Genomic DNA, 20,802 nt, shown 5'->3' on the forward strand with positions numbered 1-20,802 from the left:
CAACACGAGTGAGTCAGACTAAGGCCAGGTGTGTCAACAGAGGTAACCTGACGAAGGGGCTGCAGAAGGAGAATTATACCCCCTCTTGTAAACACTAGTGAGTCATGATAAATAGTTGAATTCAGAAGTCCAGTCAGTGAGGGTCGAGTTACTGGGAAGGACTTGAGGTTTGTAAGGCGATGAGTTTGCTTCTCTGCTGGTAAGATTGTGTATAAAGGATTAGAATGTATTATAAAGGATTAGAGAGTATTATTAGTCCTACATTCCTTCTTGTTTTCCTGTCTATATCATCTTGTTTTTGTTATCTTTTCTTGTTTTTTCTTCCTCCTCTTCTTCCTTCTCTCTCTCTAAACATTCTTTCTTGCTTCTTTTCTTCTTGTTCTTGTATGTTCTTTCGTCTTATTATTCTTCTTTTTTTTCTTCCTCCTTCTCATCTATTCAAGGATTTATAATTTCAAAAGATTTCCCGAAAAGTAAGTTCCCTTATAATAAAACAGAGAGGCTATGTTATATTATGTTAAAGCGAAGAAACTGACAAAGACGGAAGGAATTGACTGGATACATTTTAAGGCCCTAAAAAGAAAGTTCTGTACACCAAAAAGCTAAGTTAAGTTAAGTGAAGAAACTGACCAAGGCAGAAAGAAAATGTAAGCTGCATTTTTACACATGGAAGTCACTGCGAGGTGGAGTTTAGAAAGAAACGTAAAGATTATTGGAGAGGCGGAAAAGTCTACAAAATATTTCCTCGGTGACGCATCGCTCAATACCTGATAGCCTAGCCGCATTCTGTAGCGATCCGCAGGCTGGTGGTTCACGTGTGGTGCCCCAGACACTCCACACGCTGCAGCCACTACAAGAACCAAGCATTTGATGTATATTTTATTTCTCTATCCAGGTGTGGTGCGTCAAAGCTCCCTAGGCCAACAAAACTGGTGAAAACTAGTGGATAAAAAAAAAAAAAAACACACACACACACACACATTAACATGCCAGTCTAAGAAACATGTTAGTGATTCAAAAGGAAGGAATGTAGGCAGTGAGAGTTGTAGCGAAGAGAAAAGGGAAGAAAAAAAAAGAGTAGCAATAATAGGAACTGATGGAGGTCATAGAGAAAGAGAAGGAAAAGAAGGGGAACGTAATTATAGGCAGGAGAAAAGGGACGACAGATGGAAAGATGAAAGAAAGTAGGAGAACAGCAAGAAAGAGAACTGATGGAGGCCATGAGGAAAGGGAAGGAAAGGAAGGGGAACGTGGTTTTATGCAGGAGAAAAGGGAGGAAAGATGGAATGATGAAAGAAAGCAGAATAGCAAGAAAGAGAACTGATGGAAGGGAAGGGAAGGAAGAGGAACGTAGTTATAGGGAGAAGAAAAGGGAGGACAGATGGAATGATGAAAGAAAACAGAACAGCAAGAAAGGGAACTGATGTAAGTCAAGGAGCAAGAGAAGGGAAGGGAGGAGGAATGGAAGAAGGGAGAGGAGGGGAGTGAAGCAGCGTGGGGAGGAGGTATTGAGTTGGTACGCTTCTGAGAACAGACGGCGTTGGCGATGTTTTTCCAGGATTAGATTCCTGAGTTATCCTGAGATACAATGACCCAGAGTTTTTTTTCTTTATTTTTTTATTTATTTTGCTTTACAACAACACGCACGCACTCAGCCAGCCAGCCAGCCAGCCAGCCAGCCAGCCAGCCACCCACCCTTGGATTACGGGAGAAAAGTCAAGCAGTGCAGAATTCAACGTGGATAAGAATGTTGCTGTTTGCGAGGCGCCTTGAGCTATGAGGCAGTTCAATTGTAAACACACAGACGCACGTATACACACACGTAGTAGTAGTAGTAGTAGCAGCAGTAGTAGTAGTAGTTTATCGACGAAACTATAATACAAAATGTTACAATCTCGTTTTTATGTCCAACTTAAATAAAAAAAAAACAATAACATCTTGCAGAAGGGCAACAGCTGAGTCTAAACAAAGCCTAAGAACATAAGGAAAAACCATAAAAAAGAAGCACAAAAATCTCAATAAAAGCTACACCCCCCTTCCCCAATCCCTCCCCCCACACACACCTGTTTACTTTCACATACCAAACCCTCCCTCAGCTGAAGTTGAATGCCTGACGAATCGCTGATGGGGGAGCAGGCGCCAAGAATAATGAATCGAGTACACTTCCCCAGGGTCAAGACCACAGGGGAGGAGTGGGGAATGCAGGGCCGGAGGGATACGAGGGGGTGGAATTATACACCTGGCGGGGAGGCATTGTGCGATTAGATTAAGGGCTGCAGGAGCCTTAGGAGTGGAGGCTGAGTGGAGACTGGCGCATGGTGGAGTAAGAGAAAGCAGGTGGATGGTGTCTGTGAAGGGACTCGCTGCGTGACTGACACACATCAAGCACGGGAGTTTGTTAGTTACTCGTAGTTTGTGTGTTGGTTTGTTGGTTTGAGAAGAGATGCAGTTTGAATATGTAACAAAGATGATTTTCAGATACGAGTTGTTAAAGATTTGTGTTAATACTTCCAGTCGTTAGTGACCTGCACTTTAACGTACGTAGCGTGTGGTGATGTGCTTTGATAAACAGTCCCACGGCGACCATCTGGCACTCAACACACACACACACACACGCTTGGTTCTTTCGTGTATATATATGTGCGTGTGTGTGTGTGTGTGTGTGTGTGTGTGTGTGCTGGATTGCAGTTTCGTTAATGCATTTTCGGTTCTAATTTTGCATACTAATTATTGTGTTTTTTACTGCATTAAAATCGTTGGAGTTTGTAAGCTGGATTCAGTAAACAACATTACTCTCTCTCTCCCTCTCTCTCTCTCTCTCTCTCTCTCTCTCTCTTTCTCTCTCTCTCTCTCTCTCTCTCTGTCTAGACCCGCTGGCGACAGGCAATACGGGAGGCGAGCAAGAGAACAGGAAAGTCTACGGTGCTATCAAGCCACATTTCACTACCACGTTCTATCTCCCGAGTCTTGTATTCTATTTTTCCTCCTTGTTCCTTCTCTAGTCCTACTCGTTATTCTTCTTCTTCCTTTTCTTCTACTTGTTTATTTATTTATTCATTACCTTCGTTCTTAAGATACATTTCATTACCACTTAGTATTTTTTTTATTATTTTTACTTCTCCTTTCTTTAATTTCTTACTCTTTATTCTCGTTCTTCTTTTATTAGTTTATTTCTTTATTATTCTTGCTTCTTCATTTGCTTTCTCTTCCGATATTCATTCTTTTCAACTCTTCCTCTCTTCCCTTTTTATCTAATTGTTTTGTAGTTAGTCTTTTCTCGTTATTCCTTCATTCCTTTCCTTCTCCTAATCCTCTGATTTCGTTTTCTCCAACTGATCTATTCATCTATTCGTTATCGTTTTTTTCCTTCATCTCCTCCCTTCTTATTCACTCTTCTCATCTCTTTCTCTCTTCCATTTCCCTCTTCTGATCAATATTGCCAATTTTCCGCTCATCTTCTCTCCTCTGTTTTCATTATCTTCCCTTCCTCTTCTCTTCTTCTCTTCATTAATCTCCTTTCTGATCTTTTCTGTCGTCATCTCCCTATCCTCTCCCTTCCTCTCCTTCCCTCTTCTAGTCTACCTTAATATCCCAGCATATTTTCCCTATCTTTCACCTCCTTTTCTGTGTTCTCTCTCTCTCTCTCTGTCTCCCCTTTATTCCCTTGTTTCCTTCTCCCCTCGTTCGGAAACCTGCAGCGTTCACAATTTTAACTCTAATTTAAAAACTCGTAGATATACACGTGAACGAGAGAGAGAGAGAGAGAGAGAGAGAGAGAGAGAGAGAGAGAGAGAGAGAGAGAGAGAGAGAGAGAGAGAGAGAGAGAGAGAGAGAGAGAGAGAGAGAGAGAGAGGGAAAGAGAGGGAGAAAGAGAGCGTTACCTAAAGAAAATTCCATCTTACACATACACTTTTTTTTTTTCCGAGATATTTCCCTTTGGTCTTTAATTTTGTTGCTACAGGGTCGTAACTCAATTAATTTCCCCTCTCCTGTTTTTTTTTTTTTTTTTTTTGTCAGTACTTTTCTTCCCTCACACCTCGAAGCCTTGAGCTCTTAAACCTAACACACCTCTTCCACACACACTGAAATTACAAAGACCTTTACACAGCTGGGATATATTTCTCTCCTTTTCCTTAGTTCTCTCTCTCTTTCTCTCTCTCTCTCTCTCTCTCTCTCTCTCTCTCTCTCTCTCTCTCTCTCTCTCTCTCTCTCTCTCTCTCTCTGTCATGACAACACCACACAAACACATATTTCTATTCAGTTCAGTGCTATCACCACAACCACATTCACCACACACACACACACACACACACACACACACACACACACACACGCGCGCACTTCCATCTTTCTTAACTCCAATATCTTTTCTTCCCACCATTAAACGCACCATTAAACAAGAGACAATTTTCCTTATTATATATATATTTTTTTCCGTGCCTGACGAACCGAAAGAGGGAAAGATAAGAATAATGATAATAATCGTCTCTTACGTCTATTTCTTGTTGATAATTATTGTATCTATTTATAAACATTGTCTTAAAATGCTAACAATAATTTCACTTGCCTTTATTTTAGCGTGTTTTTTTTTTTTTGTAATAAGTGTGATTTTAATGCTTTAATTCCTTAATTTATCATTTTTCTTTCTTATTTCTTTTCTTTCTTTTTCTTACTCTTTGTTTTCTTCTTTCATTGATGCTTTAGTCTTATTTTTTTCTCTTTTTTTTCATTCATTCTCTTCTCTTCTCTCTTCTCTCTTCTCTCTCTCTCTCTCTCTCTCTCTCTCTCTCTCTCTCTCTCTCTCTCTCTCGTTTATCTCCTTCTCCATTATTCATCATTAATCCCTTTCACTCTTCTCCTTATCACTGACTCCCTCTTAACCTTCATCACCATCTCTCACCATCCACTCCTCTCTTCCTCTCACCATCTCCTCTTCCTCCTTCTCCATACATCCCCTTCACTTCATTAATCTCTCCCCTTCCTGTTTCCTTCCTTCCTTGTCCTTTTATTCCCCGTCTTTATCACCGTTACTGTCTCCTTTTTCACTTTTTGGTTCTTTGGTCAGACATACACATAATTCTTCTTCTTCTTCCTCTTCCTCCTCCTCCTCTTCTTTCTGTACCCTTTCACCTTGTTATTTCTATATTTTCCTCCTATTCTCTAGTTTCTCTTTAAAATAGTTCTTCTTTCTTCCCTTTCTCTCATTTTCTTCTCTCTTCTCTTTCTTTTCTTCTGTTTTGTATATTCTGTTTTGCCTGTTCTCATTTTTTTTTCGTCTCTTGTCTTCCTGTTTCTCCTCGTCCTCCTCCTCCTGTTCCTTTTCTTCTTTTTCTTCTTGTTCTAGTTCTTTTCTCCTTCTTGTTCTTGTGCTTCTAATTATTGTCGTCATTGTTATTTTTGTTGTTGTTGTTGTTGTTGCTGTTGTTGTACTCTTTTTTCTTGTTCTTGTTGTTTTTCTATGACTTTTCTTCTTCATCTTCTTCTTCCTCCTACTGAACCCAGTCACCCCTTCTTCTCCTCCTTCTCCTTCTCCTTCTCCTCCTCCTCCTCCTCCTTCTTCTTCTCCACTTGCACCCAGTTAACCCTACCTCACATCACCCCAATCTCGAGTCTCGCCCTTATCTTGCCTTCCCCCGCCTCTCAGAGCACTAAGCCTCTCGTTTCCCTTGCAGCGGACTCCAGTTTCCTCTTGGCCAACGCTCAGATCGTGGACTACCCCATCGTGTACTGTAACGAGTCTTTCTGCAAAATTGCTGGTTACAACAGAGCGGAGGTAAGTATGAGGCCCTTTTGTGGTTCTGCTTTTAGTTTTTGTTAGTGTTTTAATTGTTATTTTCCATTGTACTACTTATTGGTTCTTCTTCTTCTTCTTCTTCTTCTTCACGGTAGCTTCCTGTTGGGTACATCTCATGCTCTTTGTGTCTTCCTCTTTAGTTAGACAGAGATTTCACTTGTTTTGTGTTGGAATGTTGTGGTTATATTGTTATGGTGTGTGTGTGTGTGTGTGTGTGTGTGTGTGTGTGTGTGTGTGTGTGTGTGTGTGTGTGTCTGGTTACGTTTACTGAAGACTAGTTTCTCTCCTTCTTCACGTTTTACAGCAGCAGTGATGGGTGGCACATTTTAAAAAGATTAATAGGACATGTGCTGTGGTTTTACGGGGCTTGAGAGAGAGTTGTGAAGACCAGACTAGCCCCTCCCATTCCCCCCCTCTCTCTCTCTGAATATTCATACCTATCCGCATCTAGCATCCACACCTAATGAAATAAAATACCAGCATCTTCCACACTAATACCCACAACCACACACAACTACTCACACTTAAATTCCCAACCACAAGACAATTTCCTCATCTTCACACCCTCCACCTGTGTTACCTGGCAGAGCTGGAAGGCAATTAACAAGCAGGTAGCCTTGAGTTCACACCTGTTCTGGCGAGGAGCATGCAAATCGCACCTGCCTCACTCGAATACCTTACCTTGCCGCAAACACCATTATGCAACACCAACCCTGTTCCTACACCCTGCACACGCTCCACCGCCGCCGCCACTAACACCACCAACACCTGAGCCCACAAAGGAACAGAAAACGGGGCTGGGGAGGGGATGTTAACGCCTGGAATAGTGAAAACGGAGAGGAAAGAAGTGGTGCATTTCTCAGGACAGCCACCAATCTGCCCCTCTCGCATTTCACGCCAGACTATAAAGGTTTGCTCAATAAGGGAAAGAGAAAGGAGTAAGTGGATGGCTGTGCGCTGCCTGGTAAAGAGAGTAACACTTTAAGGTTGGAGGAAAAGGTGGAAACTGGGAAAATGTGGAAAGACAGAGAGACAGACAGAAACAGACAGAGGCACACGGAAAAGACAGACAGATAGACAGACACAGAGACAGATAAACACACACACACACACACACACAAACACACACACACACACAGGCAGACAGACACACAATAGGAGAGAAAGGAAAGAGAAAAATGTGAAGGAATGAAAAGGTGCGTGGGAAGAATAAGCAAAAAATGTGAAATTGTGACGAACGTGAAGGAAATAGAAAAGATGGAGAGAGAGAGAGAGAGAGAGAGAGAGAGAGAGAGAGAGAGAGAGAGAGAGAGAGAGAGAGAGAGAGAGAGAGAGAGAGAGAGAGAGAGAGAGAGAGAGCGGGTGAGAGTGAGGGAGAGAGAGTGAAGGAGAGTAAGAGCGAGTGAATCAATCTGTAGTCTCGAAAAAATGACAGGATGATAAGAGAGGAAATCTGAATTGATAACTGATTAACTGACAGACTGACTGACTAAATGACATACTGACTGACTCATTGACTGACAGACTGCCATATTCATTAGCTGAGTGACAGAAAGACTGATTTATTGGCTGACAAACAGGCTGAATGAATGACTGACTTGTTGACCGACTAATTAACTGACTGACTAACTGACTGACTTAATGAATGACCAAACACATATCGAAATTAATAACTGCTTGAGTGACTAACAGACTTAACTGACTGACCAACAAACTAACTAACTAACTAACTAAATAAATAAATAAATAAATACCATATTTCTTATATTCCTACTTCACAAACTCACAAAAACACGAATAAAAACAAAATAAACAGATAAACTTATTTCCAATCTCAAATTTACTTTAGTGACTCATCAAAACACGATTAATATGACAAAAGAAAACGAATGTGAGAGAAAATGGAGAAGTGAGGCGAGGTGCGGAAGAGAGGGGTGAGAAAACCGGGGGTGGGCGGGGCAGGGCGGGGCAGTTCAGGGCGGGGTTAGATTGGGCGGGGTGGGCGGGGGTAAGGAACGGGCGTGGCTGAGCAAGAAAGGGTGGGGATTAAAGAGGTGAGGTGGATAGGTATGGGGGGAGAGCTGGGAGAGAGAGAGAGAGAGAGAGAGAGAGAGAGAGAGAGAGAGAGAGAGAGAGAGAGAGAGAGAGAGAGAGAGAGAGAGAGAGAGAGAGAGAGAGACACCCATAACTATAACAAACCAAAAGAGAAAAGAAAATCAAGAAAAAACACAAAAAACAATGGAAGATTTAGAGAAAATGATGAAATAAAGGAATAAAAAATAACAGAAAGATAGAAAAAGAGCAATGAGGGATAAAGGAACAGAAATATGAAGTTAGACATATCCTTTACGTATTAGTAGATAGGGAAACATATCGGCTTATCCTCCATACACTAAATGTAAATGATTATAGAGGGAAGGTTGGTTCAGTTTTTTCGTATTTTAATGTAATCAATTAATAATGCACGAAATGTAATCAGTAATGCTTTTAAAGGCTAAGCTGTGCAGATTAGAGAAGCGTGAACTCAAAGTCTGATAAATCTTGGGGTGTGTGTGTGTGTGTGTGTGTGTGTGTGTGGTGTGTGTGTGTGTGTGTGTGTGTGTGTGTGTGTGTGTGTGTGGTTAGCTTTATTAACGTGAAAATGATAAGGATAACGAAGATTACAACAACAACAACAACAACAACAACAACAACAACAACAACAACAACAACAACAATAATAACATAGAGGAAAGCAAGAAAAGAATAAAGACAATTTCAAAAAGGAGAAAAGGAAAAGGAGAAAGAAAGAAAGAAAAAAAACACACAAAATAGCAAAGAAAAAATACGATAATGATGATAACAATAATAATGACATAAAAAAAAAATAAAAATAAAAACACTGACAAAAAATCCAAATAAAAAAAAGAGAGAAAGAAAAAACACGACAAAAACTAAAAAATTCATAAGATATTTAAATAAACCACTACTATCACCACCAACAACACCACCACCACCACCACCACTACCACCTCGCCCTTCAAACTTCAGGGCAAGAACAAGACACTGACGGCGGCGCTGAAGGGAATGAAGGGACAGGAACAAGGAAGTGGGAAGGAAGAAAAAAGTGAAACCTGGAAAGTCTGAGAAGGAGAGAGATGAAAAAAGAGATTAGCTAAAGAGGAAGAGGAAGAGAAAAGATGATGAGGGAGGAAAGGACTGAAGAAAGGAAGAGGAAAAGGAAGAAAAAGAAGAAAAAGGAGAAAAAGAAACGAAAAGATGATGGAGAACAAAAAGACTGGAGGAAGAGGAGGAAGAAGAGGAAGAGGAACAGGAAGAAGAAGAGGAGGAGGAGGAGGATACAAGATTTCCTCCCCATTTCCTCCCACAACTAATATTACTTTCATTTATTCATTTTTCTCTTATTTCTTCTCATTATTTCTCCTTTTCCGTTTTCATGTGTCAGTTCTCTTCTTCTTCCTTTTCTTCTTTCTCTTCCTCTTCCTCCTCCTCTCTATCCGATCTACTTTTCTTCCTGTCTTCCTTAAATCTTCACTTTCCCTCCTCTATATTTCATTTTCTTCCATTTTTCTTCTCCTCTTCCTCTTTTCTCTCTCTCTCTCTCTCTCTCTCTCTCTCTCTCTCTCTCTCTCTCTCTCTCTCTCTCTCTCTCTCTCTCTCTCTCTCTCGTCCAGATCCTTCTATCCTACGCAGACTCTCCAGCTGTAATCCTCCTCCTCCTCCTCCTCCTCCTCCTCCTCCTCCTCCTCCTCCTCCTCCTCCTCCTCCTCCTCCCGGGCGAAGCAGGTGTCAGAACAAGGCGGAAGAGAGACAGCAACACAGAATAACAGAGACGAATGGGAGAAGAGACAGAGACAGTGATGAAGAAGGGAGAAGATTAATGGTAGAGAGAGAGAGAGACAGAGAGAGAGAGAGAGAGAGAGAGAGAGAGAGAGAGAGAGAGAGAGAGAGAGAGAGAGAGAGAGAGAGAGAGAGAGAGAGAGAGAGAGAAAGAGAGAGATGCAAATACACACACACACACACACACACACACACACACACACACACACACACACACACACACACACACACACACACACACACACTGAAGAAAAATAACAAAAATAAACGGAAAAATTAAAGCGGGGATAATATTAATCTTTGCTCGAATTTCTCTAAAGATACAACGTCTCTCTCTCTCTCTCTCTCTCTCTCTCTCTCTCTCTCTCTCTCTCTCTCTCTCTCTCTCTCTCTCTCTCTCTCTCTCTCTCTTTCTCTTATTATATCAGAAGAAAATTACATGACTTGGTTTGTTATGTCAGAGAGAGAGAGAGAGAGAGAGAGAGAGAGAGAGAGAGAGAGAGAGAGAGAGAGAGAGAGAGAGAGAGAGAGAGAGAGAGAGAGAGAGAGAGAGAGAAAAACTTGTCTTCAGTGGTGGTGGAGGAGGAGGAGAAGGAGGAGGAGGAGGAGGAGGAGGAGGAGGAGGAGGAGGAGGAGGAGGAGGAGGAGGAGGAGGAGGAGGAGGAAGAGAAAAGAAGGGTTGCGTGTCTTACTCATGGTTTAATTTCTCGACCATGATTATTATTGGAGAGCGAGAGCGAGAGAGAGAGAGAGAGAGAGAGAGAGAGAGAGAGAGAGAGAGAGAGAGAGAGAGAGAGAGAGAGAGAAAGTGGGGAGTATTAGCTACACAACACAGCACTCTCTCCTTACCTGGTCGGCCATATTGACAGTTACCTGGAAGCTCTGACAGGTAATTAAGGTCGTGACAGGTGGGCAGGTGAGCGGTAAGAAAGAGTACGTAGTTATTTTCTTTTCTCTCTTGCTTCTTTTCTTTTCTTTCTTTTTTTCTCTTTTTTCCACTGTACCCCCTTCCTTCTCTCTCTCTCTCTCTCTCTCTCTCTCTCTCTCTCTCTCTCTCTCTCTCTCTCTCTCTCTCTCTCTCTCTGTTACAATCAATGCGCTTCCCTCCCACACTCCTGTCCTTCTATCTGTCAATCCCATTCAACTTTTTCAACTGTCTGTCTATCTGTCTGTCTGTCTGTCTATCTCTTTCCATGGTACCTGTCTCCCCTGTCTGTTTTTGCTTGTTCCTTATCCTCTATTTTCTTTATTTATCACTTTTCATTTGTCTTCCTTGCTCCTCCTTTCATCTTCTTTCTCCTTCTCTCTTTTATCCTGTCTCTTCTAAGTCCTTTTCTATTCTTATCTATCTCATCTACGTTTTTACTGCATCTTCTCGACTATCTACTGTCTTTCTATCATTGTATTTTCTTCCTTCTTCTGTTCTCGCTGTCTTCATCTGTCTCAATAACATCGTATCTCTCTTCTCTCTACACTACCAGCCGGTCTCCTGTACAGCCTTTCTATTGTCATTTGTTTCAATTATACCACCTCTACCGTCTTTTCTCTACCATTAGTTGTCCTATCTACACCTCTTTTGTCTTCATCTAAATCGCCACCTTCTTTTTTTATGTTTTTTTCTTCTTTTTTTTGGTGCTTTCTATCTTCATCTACGTCATTTTAAGCTATTTTTTGTTGGATTGTTCTTCTAAGTTATTAATTTGTTCTCTCTACTTTTTATCTTCACTTAGTTCAGCATTTCTTTCTTTCGTTATTTTTTTCTCTCTATATTTCAGTAACTCATTTTTTTCATCTAACAATCAGGTTTTCTCTATCATAATTTCCAGCATTTTCATATGTACTATTTTTTTTTATATATATTGTCTACCTGTCTTTTTCATTTTTCTACCTCTATTTCACTGACACATTTTGTACTGCATCCTTCACCCTGCCTCCCTTCACTGCCCTCTCTACCATCATCTATCTAATTCCCCATCTGCAGTGTTTTTCCTTCTATACAGCCAGCCTCCCCTCAACAGCCAATCTATCACCATCTATCTTGCGCTGTTTCTTTCGTCTGCCAGAAGTTTACCTCCTCCAGCTTACAGCACGCCCAGCACCTCCCTGTCCTCCATGCACTTTCGGTCACTGCGGCAAGGAAACAGTAATTACAATAAAAATAACGCATAATTGACGGCTTGGAACGCTCAAGGGGGGTGAAACTGCAGCATTTAATATTAGACCTCGTAAAAAGCAAGGTATTAGTCTTGCAATGGCCTCAATTTAAGTAATGTTGCGATAAAGTGTCTACAGTTTAACTCTTACAGCTTAACTCTTGCGTTCGTTCTGGCAATAGGAATTCATAAACTAGTGGGATTAGAACCAGGAGGTGCAAAGGTAGGCTACGGAAAGCTACGTAGGGCAGAACCAGGCAAGGACAGAGCCAAACAAAGGAAGTACCAAGCAGAAAAGAGCCAGAAGTGAGGGGAGTCTAGAACCGCGACGGCAGGACCAGGCAAGGAGGAACTAGGCAAGGCAAGTACCAGGAGGAAGGGCAGGGAGAGACAAGGACCTCCCAAAGGCTTTTTTTCCATAAGTGGTGCATATTAACGCAACCAATAGCGCCGCCCTTCGCTCCAGAACACTTAAACGCTTCGGGATGGAGAGCAAAATACCCAATGCATGTAAAAGTTAACTGGGAAGATGTCACTTGTAATTATCTTGACCCAGAAAACTTTAATCCTTGGGAAAGTAAAAGTGTGGGGGAAAAATTGAATGGAAAAAAGGCGTCACTCATAATTAGGAAGCGTAAAAAACGTGAATGCTCCTCCAAAAATTAAAACTACTGGTTACAAAAATGAACTGAGAAACTCTCGTCACATAACCGCTAGCCGGAAAGTTTAAAGCGCACAAAAAAAAAAAGTTTAAACGGAGTAGAAACATATATTTTACAAAACACTTTATGAATAATTAGTGAGGAAATGTCGTTTGCATTAAGAGACAAGAATTCTGTTTAGGTGGTGAAGCTTTGATACTGTTGTGTGTGTGTGTGTGTGTGTGTGTGTGTGTGTGTGTGTGTGTGTGTGTGTGTGTGTGTGTGTGTGTGTGTGTGTGTGTGTGTGTGTGTGTGTGTGTGTGTGTGTGTGTGTGAATGTGTGCTAAATAAATTCACGTTTCATTATTCAAAAACAAAATATGATAACGAATAAAACCTCCCCAAAAAAAAAGTGAAACGGAAGAAAAATTGAAAATAACACAATAAAAAAACACTCAATAATCTAACCAACAACACAAACAAGCAAACAAAACACAAAACCCAAACCAAAGCTAATAACACACTAGAACAACAACGACAAGCAGGGCCACATAAAACATCAGAACATATGAGAACGGACTGAACACAAAAGGAGAGAGAGAGAGAGAGAGAGAGAGAGAGAGAGAGAGAGAGAGAGAGAGAGAGAGAGAGAGAGAGAGAGAGAGAGAGAGAGAGAGAGTCCGTCATCCCTTGAGTCACGCAGCACAGGTAAAGTTTATGACGTAATCACACCTGTCCTACCTTGCCTTGTCCCCAGCACGTCATCTGATTAATAACGAGAAAAGATGAACTATAAATCTCTTCCTTCCTTCTTTCCTTCCTTCCTTTCTTCCTTCCTATTTATTCTGTCTTCACTTCGCTGATTTGTTTTTTCTACTCTTTGTCTTCTTCCTCCTCCTCCTCTTTCTTCTCCTTCTCCCCCTCCTGATTCTTATGTTTATCACCCTCCTTTTCTCCTGTCCCATCTTTCATTTTTTTCTTCCATTCGTCCTCTTCCTCCTCCTCTTCTGCGTCCTTCTTCTCCTTCCCCTATTTTTCTTTATCCCCTCTTTCATCTTTATTCTTCATTCTTGCTTCTATTCCTCTTTTTTTCTCTCTAATTTGCTTTTCTCTTTCATCTTTCTTCTTATCTTCTTAATTTTTTTCTTCGTACTCCTCCTCCTTCCATTCTTCGATCTATTCTCCTCTTCCTTCAGTTCATCATCCCCCCTCCCTCTTTCTCTCCTCCTTCCTCCTTCCTTCAACTAATTTTTCTTTTTTCTTCCTCCTTCGACACCTTTCAACCTTCCTTCTACCTCTCTTCCTTCAGTTCATCCTCTCCCTTTCAGTCCTTCTCCTCCTTCCTTCATTTTCTCTTTCTTTTCTTTTCTCTCCTCTTCTAACGCCCACCCTTCTACTTACTTCCTCTCCTCTTACCCCCATTTCCTTCCCCTCTTTCTTTTTCCTCCTCCAACTCCTACACTTCCTCCTCCTCCTCCTCCTCCTCCCCCTCCTTCTCTATGTAGTTTAAAGAACAGTTCATTAACACTTAACATTTTTTTTTGTCTCTTTTTTTCACTCGCTATTCGCCCTTAGTTAAACGCTGCCTCTAGTCCACCCGGGGCCGTCTCTTCATTCAAAGCAACTTCAGGAATCCCAAAAGTCTTTAGCACCTGGGGGAGTGGCGGGGGGGGTAGATGTAGTGTAGGGGGGGAGTGAATTTAATTTCTTCTGCATAAACGTTGCGCAAACAGAAACTATGTCTGAGATTAACATTCCCTCTCTCTCTCTCTCTCTCTCTCTCTCAGTATATTAACCTCTTTCTCTCCTCCCTCCTCCCTCCTTTCCTCTCTCCCAGGACACAATCTCCCAGCAACTGACTCCCTTCTCCTCCTCCTCTTCTTCTTCCTCATCATGTGCTTCCTGTCTCCCTGACCGAGCGACTGACTTCCTCCTCTTCCTCGTCCTCTTCCTCTTCTTCCCCGCCCCCCTTCCCGCCCGCCATTACCACTCCTCCTCCCCGCTCTTTCTCCCTGAACTCCCTCGCTCTTACTACGTCACACGCTAGCTAGTCCTCCTCCTCCTCCTCCTCCTCCTCCTCCTTCACTAGCCTCACAGCAGCACTTCTTCCTCTCCCCTAAGGCCCTCCCGCTCTCTTCCCGCTGCCATTACCATCCTGCCACTCTCCCACTGCATCTAGGCGCCTCTCCCATTGTAAAAATCGCCCTCTGACAACCATCTATATGTTCTAACACAGTTTCTCTTCCTTCGTCTTTTTATACATTAATTTTTTTTCCAGTAATAAACTTTTCTATTCTTTAACAAGCTTTCATTTGTTATAGGGTTGTTCTAAGTTTACATATACTATTCTCTATGTACACTTTTCTTTCTCTTATTTTTCCTACTGTGGCTTCCCTAGTTATGTAGTAAAAGCTTTCTGATACGGGTAATAGCTTTTTTTTTTTTTTCTTCATAATATTGCTAAAAAATATCCTAAGTTCTTGTTAATCTTGTCTCTGTAGCCCTTATTTTCCTAAACATCAGCAGAACTTTCCTTTTTTTCTTTACTTTTCATTATTACTAGCTTTTCTTTCGATTTTCACTATTATCAAGTAAAAATCTCTCCGGTAACAACATTTTCTCCTCCTTTTCTTCATTTGATTGTTACAGTTACACCCACCCATCCTTTCTTCTATAAAACCCTTGACACCCTCCACTCCTACACAGGCTAACGTCCCTGCTCTTTCCTCCCCTGAAGACGCCCACCACTGACGCAGACACTAAGCCTCTCACTCCTCCCGCAGGTGATGCAGAAGTCATGCCGCTGCAGCTTCATGTACGGGGAGCTGACAGACAAGGAGACGATATCCCGGATAGAGCAGTGTCTTGAAAACCAGCAGCAAGACCAGTTTGAGATTCTCCTCTACAAGAAGAACCGTGAGTCGCCACCGCTTCTTGGGGCTTTGTTGGAGTGTCAGGGGGTGTCTCGTCTTGTCCTCATTCCGGGGTACCTCTGGGGGGCTGCTGACAAAGTGCCCACTGATATTTGCTGTCTCAATGTGTCACTATGCTGTGTTCAGGTGGTTCTGATAGTGATTATGCTGCTTCCTGAGGTATTTGCTGAGGTTTATTTTCACCTATGCTCCACTACGTTGTGTTTGGGGGTCTTAAGTCATTATGCTCTTTCCAAGGTACTTTTTTGGATGATTATGCTGCTTCCAGGGTTCTGTTTTGGTGACTATGCTCTGTCCAGGGCACTAAAGGGATGTTTATGCATTGTTTGGGGCATTAAAGGGATGTTTATGCTCTGTCCGGGGCACTGAAGGATGTTTATACTCCGTACGAGGCGGTGAAAGGTGTTATGCTCAGTCAGGGACTTTGTTTATGCTCAGTACGGGGCCAATATTGAGGATTATGCTCTCTCTCGGGGCAGAAGTGGATGTTTATGCTCAGTCCAGGAACCCTCTGAGGTGCCAGTGCTCCACCCAGGGTTGCTTACGATCAGCTGGGGTGTTTTGTTGGTGTGGCTGGGGTGCCGTGCTATTTCTTGGACTGTATCTGAGTGACTATGCTATTTCTGGCCTATTCTGGTGTTGTGGTTGTGGTGTTGTAGCTGGTGCTGTTTGGATCTGGCAGGCTGTTAGTGGTGTGTTCTGCTGTGGTGCTGATTGGGTCTCTGGAGGCAGGACGTGCTCTGCTTTGAGTAATGGGTGGGGAAGAGGGTGTGGTGAGTGAGAAATGGTGCTTTGTTTGGTAAGAGGTGGTGAGAGACGTGTGTGTGTGTGTGTGTGTGTGTGTGTGTGTATGTGTGTGTGTGTATTCAAACATCCCTAGTGGCTGTAACCAGTTAATTCCGGCACTTAATTGAGACACTCATCGCTCGTGCTTAGTATTCACACCCCGATAATTGTCTGCAGCCATGAGTGCTCCTGTAATGACCACACTGAAGGAGGAAGGGAGGGGAGAAGGGGGGAGTGGGGGAAGGGGCATTGAGAACAGTATCCCCTATCAATCACCCCCTCCACCCCTTCACCCCTTCACCTGTCCCACCCCCGAAGGAAGACAGGTGTAATAGCTTCGTTAATCACTGTCTAAAATTAATTGCTCCCCTTATTGATTTACTCATGGCCAGGTGAACTCAGGTGAAACTGAAGGGAGTGAGTGGTTAGTATGCTTAGTGAGTGTGTGTGAGAATTGGTATGCCTGATGAGTGGGTGAGGTGTTACTATGCTTGATGAGTGGGTAAGAGGAGGGTGCCTATGCTTGCTGAGTGGATAGGAGGAGGAAGCCAGTATGCTTGGTGAGTGGGTAAGGGAATGGCGTCTATGGTTGGTGAGTGGGATAAGGAACGGTCACTATGCTTGCTGAGTGGGTGAGGGAAGGGTTAATATGCTCAATGAGTGGTTGAGGGAAGCGTCACTATGCTTGGTGAGTGGGAGAGGGAGCAAGCAGCAGTCAATACGCTTGATGAGTGGGGCAAGGGACGGTCACTATGCTTACTGAGTGGGGGGAGAGGAAGCAGCAGTCACTACGCTTACCACGGGGCACGCAGCAGATGCTAAAAGGTTGATAAGTCCTTGTGGTTCTCAAGTTTTTCTCTGATGAAATTTGAAGTTGCGAGAAAGTGAGGAGAGAGAGAGAGAGAGAGAGAGAGAGAGAGAGAGAGAGAGAGAGAGAGAGAGAGAGAGAGAGAGAGAGAGAGAGAGAGGTTCATTTTACTGGTGCGGGGTGAACCTTGTTATTACCAGTTCCTCTGACGTCCCTATGATGTCAGCCAACCCGCGGCCTGTACACGCGGCCAAGTATCTTTACCCAGGGAGTCTCGTCCTGCGTGGCTCGGTCTGAGTGACGCACAAAGCAAGTCATAAGTCTTCCGTGAGTAGATTAATGTCGCGGTGATAAATCAAGTCCTTACGCTCTTTGACTGCCATCAGAACTTGTGGTTAATCTTGTAATGGTCCCGGCACAGTGAATGACGGTGAGTGAAGGTGAATGACTAACTGTCCTCACCACTCACCAGTCCTGCTTGCGTGTCCAGTCTTCTTCAGGCAGACTTAAGTGGTAAAGATATCTTTGAGCCGCGGTGCACGGTGCCGGCAGAGGACGAGACAGTCTGCTTGGTGACTCACAAGGAACCAGTCACTTGGCCATCACACAGTCAATGCTCACTGTCAATGTGCAGCAGTGATGTTTAAAGATGATGATGATAGAAGCAATTTGCATAAAGGTTCCTCCGCCAGACACCGTTCATGACACCCACCCACCCAGCCCCCAGCCCCCAGCCCTGCATGTAGGTCCCTCCCCCCTGGCCCTCAGACCCCCGCAGGGAAAGCCTATTCACGAATTGGTCCCCAAAGTCCCAGTCCCCCGCCTCCCGGAACGCCGATTGCTCTGTGAACACCTTGAGTACCTGAGAGTAAGTCTTGTCTCACCTCACTGGATGTCTCGTCTCTTGTTCAAGTTCCTATAAGAATGTTTCTTGTACTAAATTTCACTTCACATTTCACAATTTATAGAACCTATACTTTTCTCACACTGCCCCATTTCTCCCTTTAGTCTCCCCTCCCTTCCTTTCCCCTGCCTCCCCATGCCTCCTGGTCCCTATTCTCACTACCCCATTACACCATTTAGTCTCCCCTCCCAGCCCCTCCTCATCCCTCACCCCACCCCCCGCCGTGACACAAGGGGTCCACCAGTAAGTCTACGCACCTTTACCCAGGTGTGAACTCATGAACTTGTAACCTTTCTCAGTTCGATAACAGTCAACAGCTGTGTGATGGCGGGCTGTCCCTTGCTCCCGTGCCCTCCCTGGTCCCTGCCTCCTACCCACCCCATGCTCCTTGGACCCTTGTTCCCTCAGCCCTGCTCCACTGCCACCCCCGTCCCTCCCTCTCTCCTCTCTCTCCTACCATTTCTTAGAACCACGCCCCTTCCATTGACTGTCCCTCCCTTGCTCCTCCATTCCCGTCCCATCCCTCCCTAGCTCCCTCCATCCCTTTCCCTCCCTCCCTCCCTCCTCCAACCCTCCCTCCCTCCCCACTCACTGTCTTAAGCTTGCTATTATGCCTCCTTTGCAGATTCTAAGATGTTTTTTGGCCCAACCAAGAGTAAAACCACGGGTAATTATCACTGCCTGAGCCATGCCTCCTCCCAGCCCGCGCCGCCGCCACCACCACCCCGCCGAGCGTCCACCAGCCACAGTCACCTCCTACAGCGCCTCCTTCGGGAGTTGGCAAGGGTTGTGGTGGTGGCGGCGGCAGGGCGTCTGTCTCTCGTTGTTGTGGGAGCCCTGCTAGGAGCGCCCACCCATCCCCCGCCCGCTAAGCTCACTCCTCCCGCCCACGCCCACGGACTTTGCCATATCGGATCCAGTGGGCGTGGGTGGCGAGGGCGGGCGGCGGGCGTGTAGTGTAGTGGTCGTGGCATGGTACCGGAGGCTTCGTTCGTAGCGCCCAATGGCCCTTCCCCCCCTTCCCTCACCCTAGCACACGCCCCCCACGGCCCGCTAGACAGAAGATATACAGAGTTGCATTTTGCATTTGTGTGTATATCAGTCACAATGATGCAAAGAGAGAGAGAGAAAGAGAGAGAGAGAACAGAGAGAGAAAAAGAGAGAAAAGATAATGGTGATAACAAAAAGGATAACGAGAGATCCATTAGAGCACTTCCTGTAGCCACTGTCTGTACATGGCCTGTATTCTCAAACGTCTGGGCGTCTTGTCCCAATCACCAACACTGTTCTCGTCATTACAGTGACAGCTCAATAATTCTGCATTTTCAGTGGGATACAAAACACTAAGAAATACCCAACAAATCATCTTTTTTCCGACTATCATAGACTGTAAAGGTAACTATTAAAACTGTACTTATGATTCTAGTGACAGTTTAACAATTCTACACCATCTGTGGGATACAAGACACGTAGAAACACCTGTCAAACCACCACAGCCTTTGAGAAACAGTAACTATAGTGGAATTAAGACTGCTTTCTTGCTTCCAGTGGCACTTTAACAATTCTGCTTCAGTGGGATAAAGAAACTGACATAAACACCTCATAAATCTTTTAAGCCTTTGAGAAACAGTGGTGAGAGAGCTAAGCGTTTCAGAATACAGTCCTAAAGGTTTGCTGCGAAGGGTGGCATAGCAAATCTTGTGAGGGCACGGAGCCTTTGCTGTCCCCGGCCGTGCATGTCTCCGGGTTGCAGCGAGTCAGGCCCGCCGCTTCCTTCCTCGAGTACCTTTAGCTTAGTGGTGCCTCGCCTCTTGTGACCCGCGTGTGTGGCGGCTCCTCACACCACTAATCTGGCCCCATGTTCTCTCCACAGACAGCGGACTTCCAGGTAACGAAGATTCAGCCAATCACTGTCTCTTTATTTCTCTCTCTCTCTCTCTCTCTCTCTCTCTCTCTCTCTCTCTCTCTCTCTCTCTCTCTCTCATACTCTTTCTCCCTTACGCCCTTTCCCCCTTCCTCGGCCTCACCTACGGCCCGAGGGAGCGTCCAGCATTGCAAAGACCTTCCCCTTATCCTGCAAATGTCTGTCGCTGCGTCCTTCCTGCCTTCCTTCCTTCAATGCCTTCCTTCATCCTTTTATAACGTATTCCCTTGAGGACTTTTGTTTGTTCTCTTTCTCTCTCTCTCTCTCTCTCTCTCTCTCTCTCTCTCTCTCTCTCTCTCTCTCTCTCTCTCTCTCTCTCTCTCTCTCTCTCTCAATTTTTCAACTTTATAGTCTCAAATTCCTGTTCGCCTCATTTTCTGTCTTTTTCTCTCTTCATTTTCAAATTTGCTTTCTTTTCTCTCCATTCATTTCCAAATCTGTTTTCTTTCCTCTCTTTATTTCCAATTTGCTTTCTTTCTTCCCATCCTTTTTGCTTCTTTCCCTCCCTTCCTTTATTTCCAAATCTGCTCTTTTTCCTTTCCTTCCTTTACAAATTTGCTTTCTTTCTTCCTATTAATTTCCAGAGCTGCTTAATTTTCCTCTCTCTCTCTCTCTCTCTCTCTCTCTCTCTCTCTCTCTCTCTCTCTCTCTCTCTCTCTCTCTCTCTCTCTCTCTCTCTCTCTCTCTCCCTTCCATCACGTCGCTCCTCGCCTTCCACTCAATGCTTCAGTCCTCAATCCTCAATCCACCTCCTTGCCACCACCGCTTCCTCCACATTCCACGCTGTTTGGAGGGCGTGGCTGTCGCCCCTCCACCTCCACCTCCACCACCACCACCGCCATCACTAAGGAGCCTTCCACCCTCTCCTCCACCACCTCCTCCTCCTCTTCCAATCTCGTGTTTCCTCTATCAATGAAATTCCAGGTTTTTTTCGCCTCATTACTTAGCATTTCGTCACGTGACTCTCTCTCTCTCTCTCTCTCTCTCTCTCTCTCTCTCTCTCTCTCTCTCTCTCTCTC

The 20,802-nt window shown here is 44.1% G+C and overlaps 1 protein-coding gene across 19 annotated transcripts in view; it reads left to right on the plus strand.

Annotated features, from left to right (window-relative positions):
• The first annotated feature begins 4,895 nt into the window (after nt 1-4,895).
• The window catches only part of LOC135091853 (potassium voltage-gated channel protein eag-like), a 54,369-nt gene continuing 38,462 nt past the window's right edge, over nt 4,896-20,802 (plus strand). For 3 of the 19 annotated variants that reach the window (XM_063989864.1, XM_063989881.1, XM_063989872.1), the window contains exons 1-3: nt 4,898-5,773; nt 15,212-15,344; nt 18,485-18,526. In XM_063989864.1, coding sequence (XP_063845934.1) covers nt 5,459-5,773; nt 15,212-15,344; nt 18,485-18,526 — 490 coding nt within the window. In that variant the 5' untranslated portion in view covers nt 4,898-5,458. Of the gene's footprint in view, nt 5,774-15,211; nt 15,345-18,484; nt 18,527-19,732; nt 19,748-20,802 lie in introns of all 19 variants that reach the window. The other 16 variants (XM_063989866.1, XM_063989869.1, XM_063989874.1 and 13 more) reach the window with 12 other exon arrangements.

This window comes from Scylla paramamosain, chromosome 38 (genome assembly GCF_035594125.1).
Source record: "Scylla paramamosain isolate STU-SP2022 chromosome 38, ASM3559412v1, whole genome shotgun sequence".
NCBI lineage: Eukaryota > Metazoa > Arthropoda > Malacostraca > Decapoda > Portunidae > Scylla > Scylla paramamosain.